Below are 15,021 nucleotides of genomic sequence, written 5' to 3' on the forward strand. Positions count from 1 at the left end.
TGTACTATACATAATAATATCAAATATATTATTCAAAATACTACATATATTATATATTGCATATGTTTATTGCATATCCCCGTAGGATTCGCAATCTACTACCAATACTATCCTTCTCCTCTCACTTAAACCCTTTGGACCAACGGCTTAACGTCTCTTTCCGAAAGACGGAGCCCAGTTTGCTCCGCACAAGGGCCTCAATCTTGCACGGAGGGGCGCAGCGTTCGGAAAAACATTCCATGGGTCTAGTGGACTCGAACCTGGTTCCTCAGATTACGAGTCTGGCGCTCTACCACTAGACCACACTGCCGCCTATCTGAATATATTAAATTGCCATTTTTCTAAAAATAATAATAAGCCCTAATGAACTATTAAGTGCACGAAGTGACCTTGGCCTTGACCATGAACCAGCTTCGTGGATTGCGAATCGCCGGCGTCGCTGTCACGGTAGCGGTCGGGGCGCCAGCTTATCTGCTCAAACACATCGAATCTGGAGCGCGCTAACTAATTACCGGCTTTTCCATGAGTCCGGCTGAGGCCAGTAATTGCATACCCGTCGCACTATCGACGGTGATTCTCTCCCGGGAACGCAGCCGCGGCTCGCCATCGGGGTGACCGGATCAGGCTATCAGGTGCACACGCTCTCGTCCTCGTCATTCGGACTTTGTCTTCTCTTTTGAGTCTTTTGGCGCTTGTTTTCTTTCAAGCCCGTTGCTCGTTTTGCACATGACTTTCGCAAACATGTTTGCTTCGTGGACTCGTTAATGTCCCTCTTATTATTCTTGATTATTATCTAGAACATGCATACTTATTCACATCTATCATATCGTGTGACATGGTGCTTTTTTTAACCAATAAATTTTGGAAATTTTTTCTTTTAAGAAAATGTTGCATATTTATAGCTTAGTATTTTATGAAAAGATACTTGCTGTACGTTTGCTGCAAAAGTCCTTGCATCTTAAAATTGAAATATTTTGTAAAAAAATGTCGTAGATTGATGCCTCGCCATTCACGCGAGATAAAATTGAAATAAGGATATAAGTGGCACGATAGATTAAGAAAGCCATTCCGAGATTTGGTCACATTTCGTGCTGTTCAACGTTAGGTTTCCGAGGAATGCAATATTTTCGTTCTCGCTCGAGCCTTAAGCCGATTTGTGTTATCGGCGTTCCTTGTTCCTTCCAGCCGAAGGAATGGATTCACGAAATTCATCTTTCTCTCCGTCGCGCTTTGAAGTATCGCTCTGCGTTAACGTGATTGGCGTTTTTGCTATCTTAACCCTCTGGCTATTACGCACCATTTTTTATAGTGGCTTCCCGTTAACTGATTATTTGTGGTGAAACGCCACTGGTCCGCGTTTCTTTGGATGCAATTAAAAGCATTTGTTTTGAAAAGCAAACAAACCTCGGTAATTTTTAAAATATTCTTCGTGCATCGATGTAAAAGCTATTTTAGAAGAATAAATTGCCAAATTAAAAAGTAAGTAACTTAAGTGAATAATTTAACCCGTCTGCATCTCACAAAGGACAAACGGATCGTGAAATGCGACGCTGTTTCGTGAGATGCTATCGGATAGCGTCGTGCGCCGAACGGATTATCCGCGGCAAATTTGTCCGTAACTAGAGTATCGCTGGAAATCTCATAAGCCAGCGACTTAGCGCCTTCGGATATTTGTCGATCCAATGCGCGTCTCCAAATCCGGCAGAGGCCCGGGTATACGTGTCTGACCCACTTCTAGCGCATTGCTGATCCGATTATTCGAATCTTCTCGTTTAAGAATATTAAGATTACAGTCGGCGTAGTTGTCTTGGATAACAACGTGAGAATAGGCAAGAAAATGTCTTCTCTGAATCGATCGGCATTTAAATAAATAAGATTTTTCTTAAAACATTTCTTAATAATTTCACACAGTGGTTTATACGTTTCGCATATAACGTTGAAATCGCGCTTTGATTTCTTGAAAATCGTGGGACTCTGACATTTCCGTAATGACTACGAGTAAATTGATTTGGCCTGGTTGTATGTCAATTCACGCGCAATAGAGCGTATATTATATCGAGGCAATAAATTTGGATATTAAGTTCTTCATTTTTTTTTTTAAGTACTCCGCGATACGTACTGTCAGAAGTCTGTATCAAATAAATCATGTTCACACTGAGAAAAAAAATTTGTCAATTCCAAGAAATATTTAGTCCGATACGTTCAACTAAACATTTTAGTTAGTTAACTATAAACATTAGTTGAATTAATTAATTCTTGATTGAAGAAACAAAATAAATTGTTGAAACAACTAATATTTAGTTAACTAACTAAAATATTTAGTTGAACGTATCGGACTAAATATTTCTTGGGATTAACAATTTTTTTTTCTCAGTGCAACATTAATAATTGTCGACCTGTAAGGAAGAGTTTCAGAGATTTAGATAGTTTATCTTTGTTTTATCTATACAGGATGGAGACGGCAAAATCTTTAATTAATAATTAACAAATACATCAAATGGAATTAAGAATGTACATAGAATAAGGACATTCTCTCGCTACGTGTTTCTAATCATACGAGGATTACGTCGCTCTGGCGAAATGACGGCGCGGTGTGCAATATGCGCGCGGCCGTTAATATCGATTCATCGAGAACGCACGCATAACTCTCCTCTCCCGCGCACGCATTCCCACGTGCATTCCTGCCGGCTGCATTTTATAGCCGAGGCGAACTCCCGACGTGGTCTAACAACCGCGCGTGGAGTATGTTGAACCGTGGCAAAGTTGTTACGTGGACATTATGTATTTATGTTAATGAACTCACGGGAACGCGACCGGACACCGATCGAGCGCGCGCGGTCCTCGTTCATGCAAGACCGACACATAAAAGTTCGCGTCCCTTCGCGGACAGGAATAACCCGTGACAGGCTTCGAACGCATCTTCCGCCGGATCAAGTCGGATATGTCGATTCGTCAGCTTGCCCGATCGCGATCGGCTTCCGGTGAACGTCCGTCGTCAGCCGTCTTTGCTCACTCGGTTGAATTAAGCTCCAGCTTCGCTCATGCGTCGATTGATAAAGGTGACGAATGGACACTCGTCCGGACATTTATGCGATATTCCGACACGGGTTTCTGCCTGATAAATTGGACCCTATTGTACTCATCGACTAGAAATATTTCTCTTAAAAAATATATAAGCATTTATTTTACACAATTTGTTCCTCGCGGTTATATAATAGCTTATTTCATAGTTATATCATATATAATCATGTTGTATTCTAATGAACATCTTCTAATTACCATTTTATTTGTTTTTGTTACAGGTATGTGTGAAAAAAAATCCTCTTGGCGCTCCCCATAAACTAAGTCAGCCTGTGTATCGTAAGAATAACATTTTTTAATTTTTCTTTATGATTTTTTAATATGTAAGTTGAAGAAATTTATTATGCAAATTATCAGTTTTTTCAATTATTGCCCGATGGAAATTACTAGACACATTAATCGAGTATATTAAATGTCACTGTTCACGATCTTAAATTATTTATTACTTGATAACAAGTCAGTTCTATAATTGGCCAAGGTAATCGACATTAAGTCGCTTCTGTTTATGAAACTTCAATTTCTCATGCTGTATTATAATAATTATTTATTTCAATTGATTAATTCTTACTAATATGTTAATGACGATAACAAGTCGCGTTTTTTTTCCCTTTAATCGACATGCCTCTCCGGATCGTGTTAAAACTCGAGAATAACGAGTCGAGTCGCACAGGGAGTAATGTCCTCGAGTGCACGTACGAGAGTGCACCACGCTCAGAATGCAGTTGCATAACACCACGACTGGTCATTCTTGTCCGACACCTTCAATTTCTCTTTCCCTTCTTCCCTTTTTGTCTTTTATCTTAGCTTTACGCCTCGACGTCATTCCTTACTTTTTCTTAATCCTCTCTCGTTTCTCTTGACGTTTCAGTTTACGATCTTATTTAACGAGGCGACGCAAAACTGTAATAGCGGATAAACATTAGTACTCTTTGCATTTTTATGAAAGTGAATAGGGATAAATAGATGAAATTGTGCTTGTGAACCGAAATCTTTTTTGAGCAAAACTGTAGCAATTATTATCGAATCAAGTATTTATAATAAACATAAAAGAACAGAAAGAGAAAGAAAATATACAAATCATATTCGAAAGACATTCATCTTCTCGTTAAATTTTCCATCGTGTTCATGCACTTCGACAGCAGATGGAATAATTGTAGAGATTTTTCGTTTGTAAAGGGATTAATTGCTGCACGGGGAAACGGTTTTAATATACTCACTATCTCTCTTGCAAGATCGGAATGTGCACTGGCAGTTGTTTTAACGCGATCTTAAAAATTAACTTGCGCTGACGAGCGGGAACCATCTCGACCACTTTGAAAGATGTATACTATCCGCGGGATATTATTCGCGCTCGTTTCACGGTATGACAGTCCCGTCGTGTACAAGGAGGCGGCAATAAACGTTTTTAATTACAGTACGACGCGTAGAGCGCTTTGAGACCGCGACGTAAAAATGGGGACGACGAAGAAGCGAACGGGAGGGTAGGATGCAGGGTACGTGACGGTGGAGCGCTTCGCGGGAAACGTATTTTCGTTCCCGCGCCCGCAAAACGGAAAATGCACTCTCGTGCCGACGTCTGGCGCCGCGACGCTTCGCCGCAATGTACCGTGACGGACGAACAAATGCGCCCGATTTATAATTCCCCCTTCGTGGGGTAATAGCGAAGCGTACGCGGCGAAACGCGAAATATCTTCCGCGGGAATATTATACTTCGCGGTACTCGAACGTTGATCAAGCTCTAGTGGGATTTCAGCGGCGCGCGAGATCGCGAGGATATGTCCGGTAATAACTGTGCGATTATAGGAAATTATATGTTTGCGTTAGAGAGACAAATAATAGGCGACTCTCGCTCTGACTACAACCGCAAGTGCAAATTAGGTAAAAAAAAGTCCGTTCAGTCATCGATATGTACTATTATTTTCTTCTATACATGAGTTGCATTGTGAGTGCCTTGAAACTCATTTCGTATACAGATTGTTTAATTTCTACCGCATTATTTGTAAAGTTTAATTCGAAGTTCAGTTCAAAAATTTCAAAAAGAATTTAATTATATATATATATATTAAAATATATACATAGGTATGTCTTATTTTGAAATGATTGCAAAGAGCTCTCGCGAATATCGATTTTCGTTAATCGAAACCGTTTTTAGCGGTTCTGTCGAGTTGTCTGATTATTGTCCAGTCAAATCGGAGGAGATTGGCCACACTATGCGACGTAAGCGCGAAATTCCGCGTTTTGCATCGCATATATTGTATCGCGATTTCGTCACCGTAAGCGAAAACGGACACCAGTCGTCTTTCAACGTCCGGTCCAGCGTTCGGTTCGTCCTAGCCGCTGCGCCATCGTGGGGCCCCGGTTCGAATTTCTGGCATCTCTGGTTTCGTCTTGGGACGCGGTCGGAGCCGCTTACTTAGCATATACGGCGCATGGCCACAAAGGGTTTCCTTCCAGGAAGGCGCTTCGAAAACGACCGCGCAGCCTATACGGGGCCGCCTTTTTATCTTCCTTGTATAAAGTACCGGCCTGACCTCGCTTCCTCGTTACCTCATTCGCCGAGAATCCTAATTAGGCCGCGCGTATCCTCACATTTGGTTCTCTCGGCGAAATACATAATCGCGTATTGCGACATTCGGACAAAAAAATGAATCATGAAACGACAAGGAAGAGGCGGGGAAAAATAAGTGGAGTATAGTAATTTATTTTAAATAGTAACAGAGAAAGATGATTTCCATGCGGTATAAGAAATAAATGTAACAAAGAAATTCTAATGAACGATCAAGATTTTTTTTATATACTTCTATGCAAGGTTTTATTATTGAGATATGTCAGAGATTTTATTATTAAAATATATTCTAGAATCTTGATTATGTGATTGAATTATTTAAAATTCTCTCTTTATTTCTTACACGATCGCGGAAGTGAAGTGCAGGAGAACTTAGTTAAACCATCAGCTACAGCTAAATTAAGTGAGAGATGCTCTTTTGCGGAAATTGATAACTAATTATTTACCAAATTACTTTGCGGAATGTTAATTTCATGCGCCTCCTCTCCGTGTTTTTGCCACGCCAGCCGAGAACGCGTTTGCCGAGCGAGCTTGCCGCTTTTATAAGCAGGGTAATTACGATATAATAATAACGGCGGGCGTCGTGGCGCGGCGTTTTGCACGGTGAATCATTGGCGCCGTTCCGCCTGCTCGAAAATTTTCGTTCGTGCATATTATGTAATTAAGCGCGTAGAATGTACGGCGCGATAACAGCAATTAATTACGACAATCCGGACCGCGTCGTCCTGCGAAAGGAAACAAGTTAAGTGCGCTTATGAGTTGGATTTAAATAGAATTATTATTAATTCTACGGTTAATACAGTTATTTAACTTTTGTTACCGTCGGACATAATATAAAAATTGCGAGAAATTTTTATTCGAGCAGATTACTACTAACAGAGGAAAATTATACAGACGAAAAATGTAATAATATATAATGAAAATTTTAATTACGAGTCTTTCACTGAACTTTTCGTGTGGATACCAGAATTATCGCTGTAACGCAAAAAAATTCTAGCAATGCGTTAATTATTCAAACGATATGGCACCTTATGTGATTACTGATTATCGTACCTTCTGATCTCGTTTATTGATCTGCTACCACGGTGGCAATTTGTAATCGGGAACGACGATAGAGAAGAAGGATTCCCGGTGCAAACGGGAACAATAGAGCGTGTAGGGCAACCATGATAGAGAGCGGGGAATTCCTGTTGGATTTGCGCGCAGAATTGCAAACGATCGCGCGAGTGCAGCCGAATGAGGGCGAGTTCGGTAGGGTCTCTCTTTCCTTCTCTCCTATCTCTCTCTTTTTCTCTTTCTCTTTTTCTCTCTCTTTCTCATGATCGGCGCGTTCGTGTTTTGGAATGCCGCCGCCGCCGCTGCAACAAGAAGAAAGCGATTTCGATTCCATCGCCATGGCGGCGGAGAGACTCTACGGGAAAGTTCTCGCAGGCCGAAGAAGGAAAGGCTCGACGTGGAGAGTCGAGCCCTTGGAGGGAGCGAGGAAGAGGGAGAAAGTGTGAAAGGGAGCGAGCGCAAAGGTGTGCGGAAGGGCGAGAGAGGAGGAGGCTGCACACGTAGTAGTAGTGACCAGTCATAGAATGCCACGGCTTGTGTTGCGTGCAACGACAACGGCGTAGAAGCGCGTCTTTTCAAGAGTTTCTTAGGTCACTTTTTACACGAAAAGAAATCATATGACGCTTAGCGTTACCGTTTGCGTTAATCCTCGTACGCTCAAAATGCCGAATTTTTACATTTAAGAAAGAAAATCAATAATCTGACTGTTTTTGGAGCACAACTGCAAAAACAAGTTGAGAGAGCGAAAAGATTGAGTTGAGAATTTATTAAAATTTATTTAAAAAAAGAAAAAAAAGGGAAATACACTCAATATCTTCTATGTTCAGTGGAAAAATATGTTTTTGCGATAACTAAGGCGCGTTCGCGCTCACAATACGCAACATCTCTTCGTCGATTATTTGAGGGGAATTGTGAGCTTCGTGGAAACGAGTTCAGCAGGTGGGGTCACGAACTCAGGCACGCGATCGCGCGTTACAGCGGATTTTCCTCTCTTTCGATCGCCAGCTGCCAGCATTATTTCGCCCTTCTCATCTTGTACCTCCTATATCGATCGCGGCGTATTGTCATCCCATTCAGACGCGAGGGACTGCAGCTGTCGTACTCTAAACTTTTCCTAACGACGGAGATTGGAAGCGCAATAATCAACGAATTAAAAGTCCATTTGTGCGCTCTACTTTTTAGTTCTTTTATTTAATTGTCATTATTGTTATGAATATAAAAGAAAATCGAATTCCAATATGGAAATTTTCTGAATTAGAATTATTGTTAATGCATCTCTAAGTTAAAATTATTATTCCGAATACAAATTAGGCAGCTAGGAGACGAAACTTGCGGCTTGTTTGAGAAAGAGAAGGTTGTCCCGTGCGCTATAAATCGTTACCTGGCGGATAACATCGTCCCCCATCATCGCCGCCGCCATCGCCGCTGGCGAGCGGCCTTGGCCTGCGTCGGGTTTTACAGAGCGATTCGGCTAACAAGAATTCGGCACGTGCATTGGAGCTTGGGCTGAGCAGACCGTAGAAACTGCGTGTGCGAGAGCCACGGTCTTCCGGCCTGGTAATCGACGCCAACCTGTTCCATGAGATTCTTTTTATTCCGCTCCCGAGAAAGCAAAAGTTGGCCGTGACGCTCTCGACCTTCCGCGGCTCGACTCGAAAAACGCGTTTAAGCAATTAATACCGCGAGTATGAATGAACTCCATCGATTATCTTTTTTATCGCTGACGCGTATCTTTGTTATATAAAACTTTTCAAATTGTTATTACGAGATTTAATCGCAGACGCGATTCCGTAATTCCGATTTTTAATCTAACTTTACAAAGCATGTGTCCTCCATATCACACTTTCCTGCGATTTAAACGTTTTCCGTTCTCGGCGGCAATCTTTTTTTCTCTTATTTGATCGTTGTACCTTTTTATGTAAACGAGGCCATTTTTAAATCGCTATGTACAAGCGAAAGTCGAGCAGGTGTATACTTAAACTACCAAACTCGGACATTTGATTCTAAGTTCTAAGGGGATGCTTAAAATTATGCCAACAGCTGATAAAAATAGATTCGAATTGTTTAGATTATATTGAAAGATATATAAATACTTTATGAACCGATTATATCTTTTAAAGAAATATTTATAAGTTAGGCGTAAGTTGCCTAGTAAGTTATAATCGCTTAAAATAAGATATTATTGTTTTTGAATTTACTTTTAAGCAATTATATCTTCAAGTAAATAGTGATTTAGATAATTACTTTGATGTATTCAGGTTCGGAGTGAAATTATTCAAGACTTGCAATTTTTCTGCGTTACATACACTGATCTGATGTTATTAACTTTCATTTTAAGCATGCTTGTAGAAACGAGCGACTAAAAATAACTTATTTGTGATATTTCATTTAATGACTATTATTCGTTCCATCTGCATTTGCATATCCGTTTCCATCGTTTCCAACTATTTGCATATTCAAGTAGATAAAATGAAGAAACTTTAATAAAGATGTAAAGATCTGTCTGGATCGTCTGGATATGCCATACCTTATGATAAATTTTTGTTCTTAGTTCACTAAAATAAATTAATCGAAGCATATGTTTTTATTGTACTTTTTATTCTATAAAAATTCCAAAATGAGTTAATTTATCGCATAATCCACTAATCCACGTAGCTTTTTTCATATTTTTGTATACAAAATGTATTATCTCTATTTATTATCTTTAGTTATCATTAATTGAAAATTGATAAAATACGGACTTTTAATTTCTAAATTAAGTTGTTTAATATTTTCGCTCTTTTATTTTAGTTACGTGTTATCTAAAGTATTCTAAAGTAACTTTTTTATTATTTTTTTAAAGACGTAAAAGATATGTTATATAAAATTATATACATAAAGGTAGGTAAAGAGAGAAAAGGTATGTTAAGTCAAAAGTTGCGCGTATCAATTGCTCGATTGCTCGGGGCGGCTGGTGTCCAATTAGTGCCGAAAAAGAGCATCTCTCCGAGGGGGATAATCGAGCCACTGTCTTTTCTTTCCTGTTTCCCTTCAATGTAAGAACGTGACACGAAGGACCGACCGGCTGCTCGGAGAAAGGACGAGGCGGCGCGGCGGCAGACATCATTCGTGCATTTATACGATCGCGGCGTACGCGGGGCATCTGTTCGTTAACCACCTGTCGGCAGGTGCGAACCGTACACCCGGCCCCGTTACCCCGCGCAGTTGGTATCAATCGGCCCTTTTGTTTTTGCCGGTCTGTTCCTCGAAGTCATTCCCGTTTTACTACGACGTAGTACGCACGACACGCGATAGCCTCCGCCGCATGTTATCGGCCCATACGGTGTGGTCCCCTTCTTTTTCACCCTGACCACGTAAAACCCTTTAAGCTCGTGGCACGGTAAACAGGAAGTCGCCGTTCTCCTCCTCTTCCCCTCTATCGATGGTCCTTCAGCGCAGGTTGCATGTGATGCGTAGGGGGCACCTGCGATCTCTCTGGATTTATCGTAAGGGGACTCGAGTCCCCCAATCTCGGTTATTCTTTGACAACTTTTATTAAATTTCGATGCCTTTTCATTATTGCCAGTGTATTTCGTGGTTTTACTTCAAGCGTGAAAATAAGTTTCCGATATGATTTACTTTTACGTGTATTTTGACGCAAGAGATTGCGACGCTTTCAACGATTGAAAAATTATTACGATGAGGCAAGAAATAATTCTTTTTTTATTTGTGTTACAGGCTGCGATACTCCAACAGACTGCCGAATACATATACCAATTAGAGCAAGAGAAGACACAACTGCTGTCACAAAATAGCCAACTAAAACGGTTGATAAATCAACACGAAGGTGATGTACCTATCAAGAAACGCAAACCCGATACCCAAGCCCAAGGTAATTCTTCGTCGACTTTTAAAATGAATCTATATTTTGTACAAAAATAATGATATTTTGTATGTATATTGTGCGAAAAAAATATAATTTCTCTTTTCGTAAGTTAAAAAATCTTACAATAAGAAAGGTTCTTCATAAAAGAATTTGTTTCAAGTGAAGCATGCCGTGAAAATACAACGATAATACAAAAATGCGTCAGTAAAATATCACGGTCATATTGCTTGCGCGCAAATATTTGTACGCATAAAAAGCAATGGAATTAACGTTCATCGTCCATCGCATAACGAGATTTTCCAAATGGACCTGAATTATTTATCGCTCGTGCGACCGCGATTGCAGTGTCCCGCGTGAATTTGGGATCGTAAAAGCAAAAAGCGAAAACAATCGGTGCAGAGCGCGAAAAGTTGCGCGGATATACATTGCAATCCGCTTATTTCACGGTTTTCCCGCTTTTATACGGCGCCACGTCCAAGTTTCTATAAGTTATTTTTCAATTGCGAAATTGAATTGTTACATCTCCGAAACTTCCGCCCGAAAATAAGTAAATAACGTCGAATTTTCGAATAAACACGGCTTTATAGATTTTGACTTTTATGGTAAATTCGGCCGCGCGTCGTCACGATATATGTGCAAAAATCGGCAATCTATTTTTTTTATTTATTTTTTTTTTTTAATTCATTTATAATCACCGAATCAATACATCAGTGACGATATTTCGCGGCAAGAGTGGCAAATTTTGCAAGCAAGAATTTTTTAATCTCGCGTCGACAACGTGGTCAATGCGGACGCATTTTGAGAGAGCCGTTTGTCATTTTCGCGAAAGTAATTACATTCTTCGTGACTCGGTATCACGCCGAAGGGATGTATAGGATATTACAGGAGGGAAGCTTAATGTAATATAACGAAGTGATGGTATCGCTTATATAATAAATGAAAAATTTCCACGAAATTTAATTTGATTTGTGAAACTTAATTCAATTGTTATCTACGTGAAGGAGGATCTCTTAGGAGGAGGTTCCGATATTTTATTACTTTCTTGATCGAAAAACGAAGTAAGTGGGAAGAAGTGTCTTCAATATTTAAGTTGGTATTTCTAAGTATATATAATATTGAAACTTTTTGTCTTAATAATTGTTTTGTCTAAATAATGATTAAATCTGTGATGTGTCGTTGCACATGCATCGATATTGAGAAGGTAATATGACCGGAAGGTTAAACTTTCGGGGGATTGTAAAGGGTCCAGAGAAACGGATAGGCAACGGCAACGTCAGGATCATCCTCGAAAGTCTTTATTACTTCGAGGGGCTAAATACAAGGGGCGAATTAAGGGTACTCTCCTGTTTCGACGCCGGTGGCGTTTCGGCGACGTCGCCGTCGCGGCGGTGTGCCCGTCGGAAAGTATCTGTCGCGAACTTCGGCCGAGACAATTTCAATTTCCGGTTCTATCGTAAATTAGTTTCCTCCGTTCGATGGCACGGCGATATTCAGAAAGTTCGTCGTCGGCTGTGCGACGAAGCGGATTTAATGCCGACGAACCACTTTTATCGATCAATCGCGGTTAACCCTCCCGATTGCCTTCAAATGTTATCCCCAACATTTACAATAATTATTTGCCTGATGAAATAACGTTTCACAGTCGAATGTATGGAGAACAGAGGTAAAATTCGTCTTGGAAATTTATTTAAATGGAGTTTGTGGATTTTCTTTAAAATTGTAATACAATCATAACAATGAAAAATTAAGATACGTAGAGATATATAGAAAGAAGATATATTTATTCTATGCACATTTTATTTAAATTATTAGGAGACTCACTTAAAGTCATAGGTCATAGGTATTTAAAATGAGAAATAAATAATTGAACGTTATAGTGTAATGAGAATTTAATTTTTAATATTCCTCATAAAACCATATACGCTGAGAACTCATTTCGTTGAATCAACTAAATCCTTGTTTGAATATAACAAAAATTTGGTTCACATAACAAAAAATTTTTTAACATAAACTAAAATTTTTTTGTTATGTGAACCAAATTGTTATATTAACTAAAGAATTTGTTTGCCCATATCCAAACAAGGATTTAGTTGATTCAACGAAATGGGTTTCTCAGTATAACGAATTGAAAACATTAAAAATAATTTAACAACACATCTCTTTTAAATTCATATTAAGCTGGGGAAAAAATGAGAACCAACGCCAACGGCGCCCGAGGTCGCGATTGCGATCTCGCTGATAACAATAGCCGATAATCACAATTACCGTTGGAAATCACATTAATTAATAAATGTTTGGTTGATTGAAAATGTTTGCAAGAACGATGCACAATTTGCCGCACCGTTACCGCGTTGTAATCCACTGTAATGTTCTACGATGTCAAATAATGTGCAAATGAAGTGACATACAGGAAAACGTTACATTCACTTCGCTCTAATATAACATTGAAACAAATGGCCTGGCCTTTGATCCGCGCGAAGTGTAACGGTCTCTATATTTGCTCTATATCGTAAATAGTGGCCAGATTTAATTTCGCTCACGATCTCGCATTCATTTATATCACGCGGGACGGGTTGTATTCATTTGTACACTGCATGTCCGCCGGAAATCTAAAATACGTTCCGAAAGTTCATTGCGGTTATTCGCCGCGGTAATCCGATTTTACGAGCCTTTCTCATAAATTAGTTTCATAAAAACATCGAGTCGTTTTGCCGTGAAAATTGTTTTTTACGCGCAGCTATTTATCTAACTCCATAACTTTGTGTAAATGTCGCGATGTTTGAAAAGTAAAGGCAATCACAGATGCGAAAAGAATTTTTGATAAATTTTACTTTGTTTTGGTCATTCTTAGCGTTGATCAATTGAGCCCAGGGGATCGATCACGCAATTTCACGTTAAACTTTTCACTTTTCGCTCTATCCATTCCGCGTGAAATTCTTTTATTATTGACGAAGTCACGTTTCCACATTTCGTCGAGTTACATGATCACGAGTTTATCTGAAAATTTCCACACTTCACGTTTCCACTCTAGAGGGAAAGTTACGTGATCGTTGCCCTGATGCGCCTATTTACTGGAAGATATTGTGATTTAATTTCTCTCTCATTTTGGCTTCTTCTGCTTTCTCAGGTGTTGTCGTTAGTGTACCAATGCACGTCAGCGAAAGCGGCGACGAGGGCTTGGGCAGCATGTCCCCCGAGCCGTTGTCGGTAATCACAGTGCCCACAGAGGTACCACAACATTCCGTTGTGAACCCCGACGTAGAGCAGCTCAAGCGACAGCTAGAAAGGGAGCGTCACGCGAGACTGCATTTAGAGAAACAGATGAGAGCAATTCAGACCCAGTTGTATCCAGAGAGATTCCGGGACAATCAGCTAATCACTTATCAGCCCCACGAGGTAACGTTTCTCTTTGGCATTGCTTTCGTTAATTTTTTAAGAAGCGAAGTAAAAGTGGACGCTACTGTGCAAAAATTAATCGATAAAATATTAAGAGAAGAAAAATCGGTTACGTAAATGGAATTGGATCAGCAGTATAGAACTTTGTGTATAAAATTGTGATTGTAGAAAACGTTATAAAAGCATGATGTAGAGGCCTTAACTGAAATATCATAGTCTATGAAAACATGTCCGAGCGATTTCGATTGCCGGGAGATCGCTGTTCGCGATACAGAAAATAATTCAACCGTAAACTCGTTCGACCCTCGAGGATTTAAATGCTTCCCGGTTGAAAGATATTGCAAACATTGTTTTAATTGCTCACGTAGATAGCTGCGTCTGATAACAGGTCACTGGCAACGTTGTATACCGTTTTATTATTTCGATTGAATCGATTTCTTTTTTCTTTTTTCCCCTTTTACCTGACGGCGTTCCGCGTACAAAACAATCGATCTGGCCTTCGCTGCGAATGAACAAATCGCGAAGGGACAGGTTTCGCAAGTGTACGATAATAAACAAAAAAAAAATTAACGAGAATTGCTACTTGTCCTAGGTGATCGAGCACACGGATAACGTGCTAGCACAGGAAACGGAAGAAGCAGTGGCCTCGCTTCAGGTGGTATCGGTCATGGCTCTGCCGCCGGTGGGCTCCAATCAAACCGTGGAGACGTCCAGCCCGGACCCGAGTTCGCCACCCTTGTCGCCACAGCCGACCGACATGGTGACGGAAGAGATCAAAGAAGAGATCAAAGAAGTCACCTTCACCCAGAATCAGGTGTTCACGGCGATGGAGGAACCGACTACGGACTCGTATTCGTCGTCAAGTCGTGTCACGTATGCCACTTCGTCCTCCGCAGATTTTAAGACTGGCTCGCCTCAGTACATCACCACGAGTCCCACCAGGTCCTTCTCACCGGCCGCCGAGCCTCAACGGCTACCCAGTGTCCTAGAGGCCGCGATGAAAGCTGAACCCAAAGTCGAGGTGGAGAGGTACGTGACACATTTATTTTACTTTAAA

General features: G+C 40.3%; 1 protein-coding gene across 1 annotated transcript in view; it reads left to right on the top strand.

Moving 5' to 3' along the window:
• Nucleotides 1-15,021, top strand: part of LOC112456841 (transcription activator MSS11) — a 115,249-nt gene that overhangs the window by 85,999 nt on the left and 14,229 nt on the right. Inside the window, exons 2-4 of the mRNA XM_025019603.1 lie at nt 10,421-10,574; nt 13,696-13,964; nt 14,557-14,993. Of these exons, the coding sequence (XP_024875371.1) occupies nt 10,421-10,574; nt 13,696-13,964; nt 14,557-14,993 (860 nt within the window). The remainder of the gene's footprint in view (nt 1-10,420; nt 10,575-13,695; nt 13,965-14,556; nt 14,994-15,021) is intronic.

Source organism: Temnothorax curvispinosus, unplaced genomic scaffold, assembly GCF_003070985.1.
Source record: "Temnothorax curvispinosus isolate PA1 unplaced genomic scaffold, ASM307098v1 QBEX01007256.1, whole genome shotgun sequence".
Lineage (NCBI taxonomy): Eukaryota > Metazoa > Arthropoda > Insecta > Hymenoptera > Formicidae > Temnothorax > Temnothorax curvispinosus.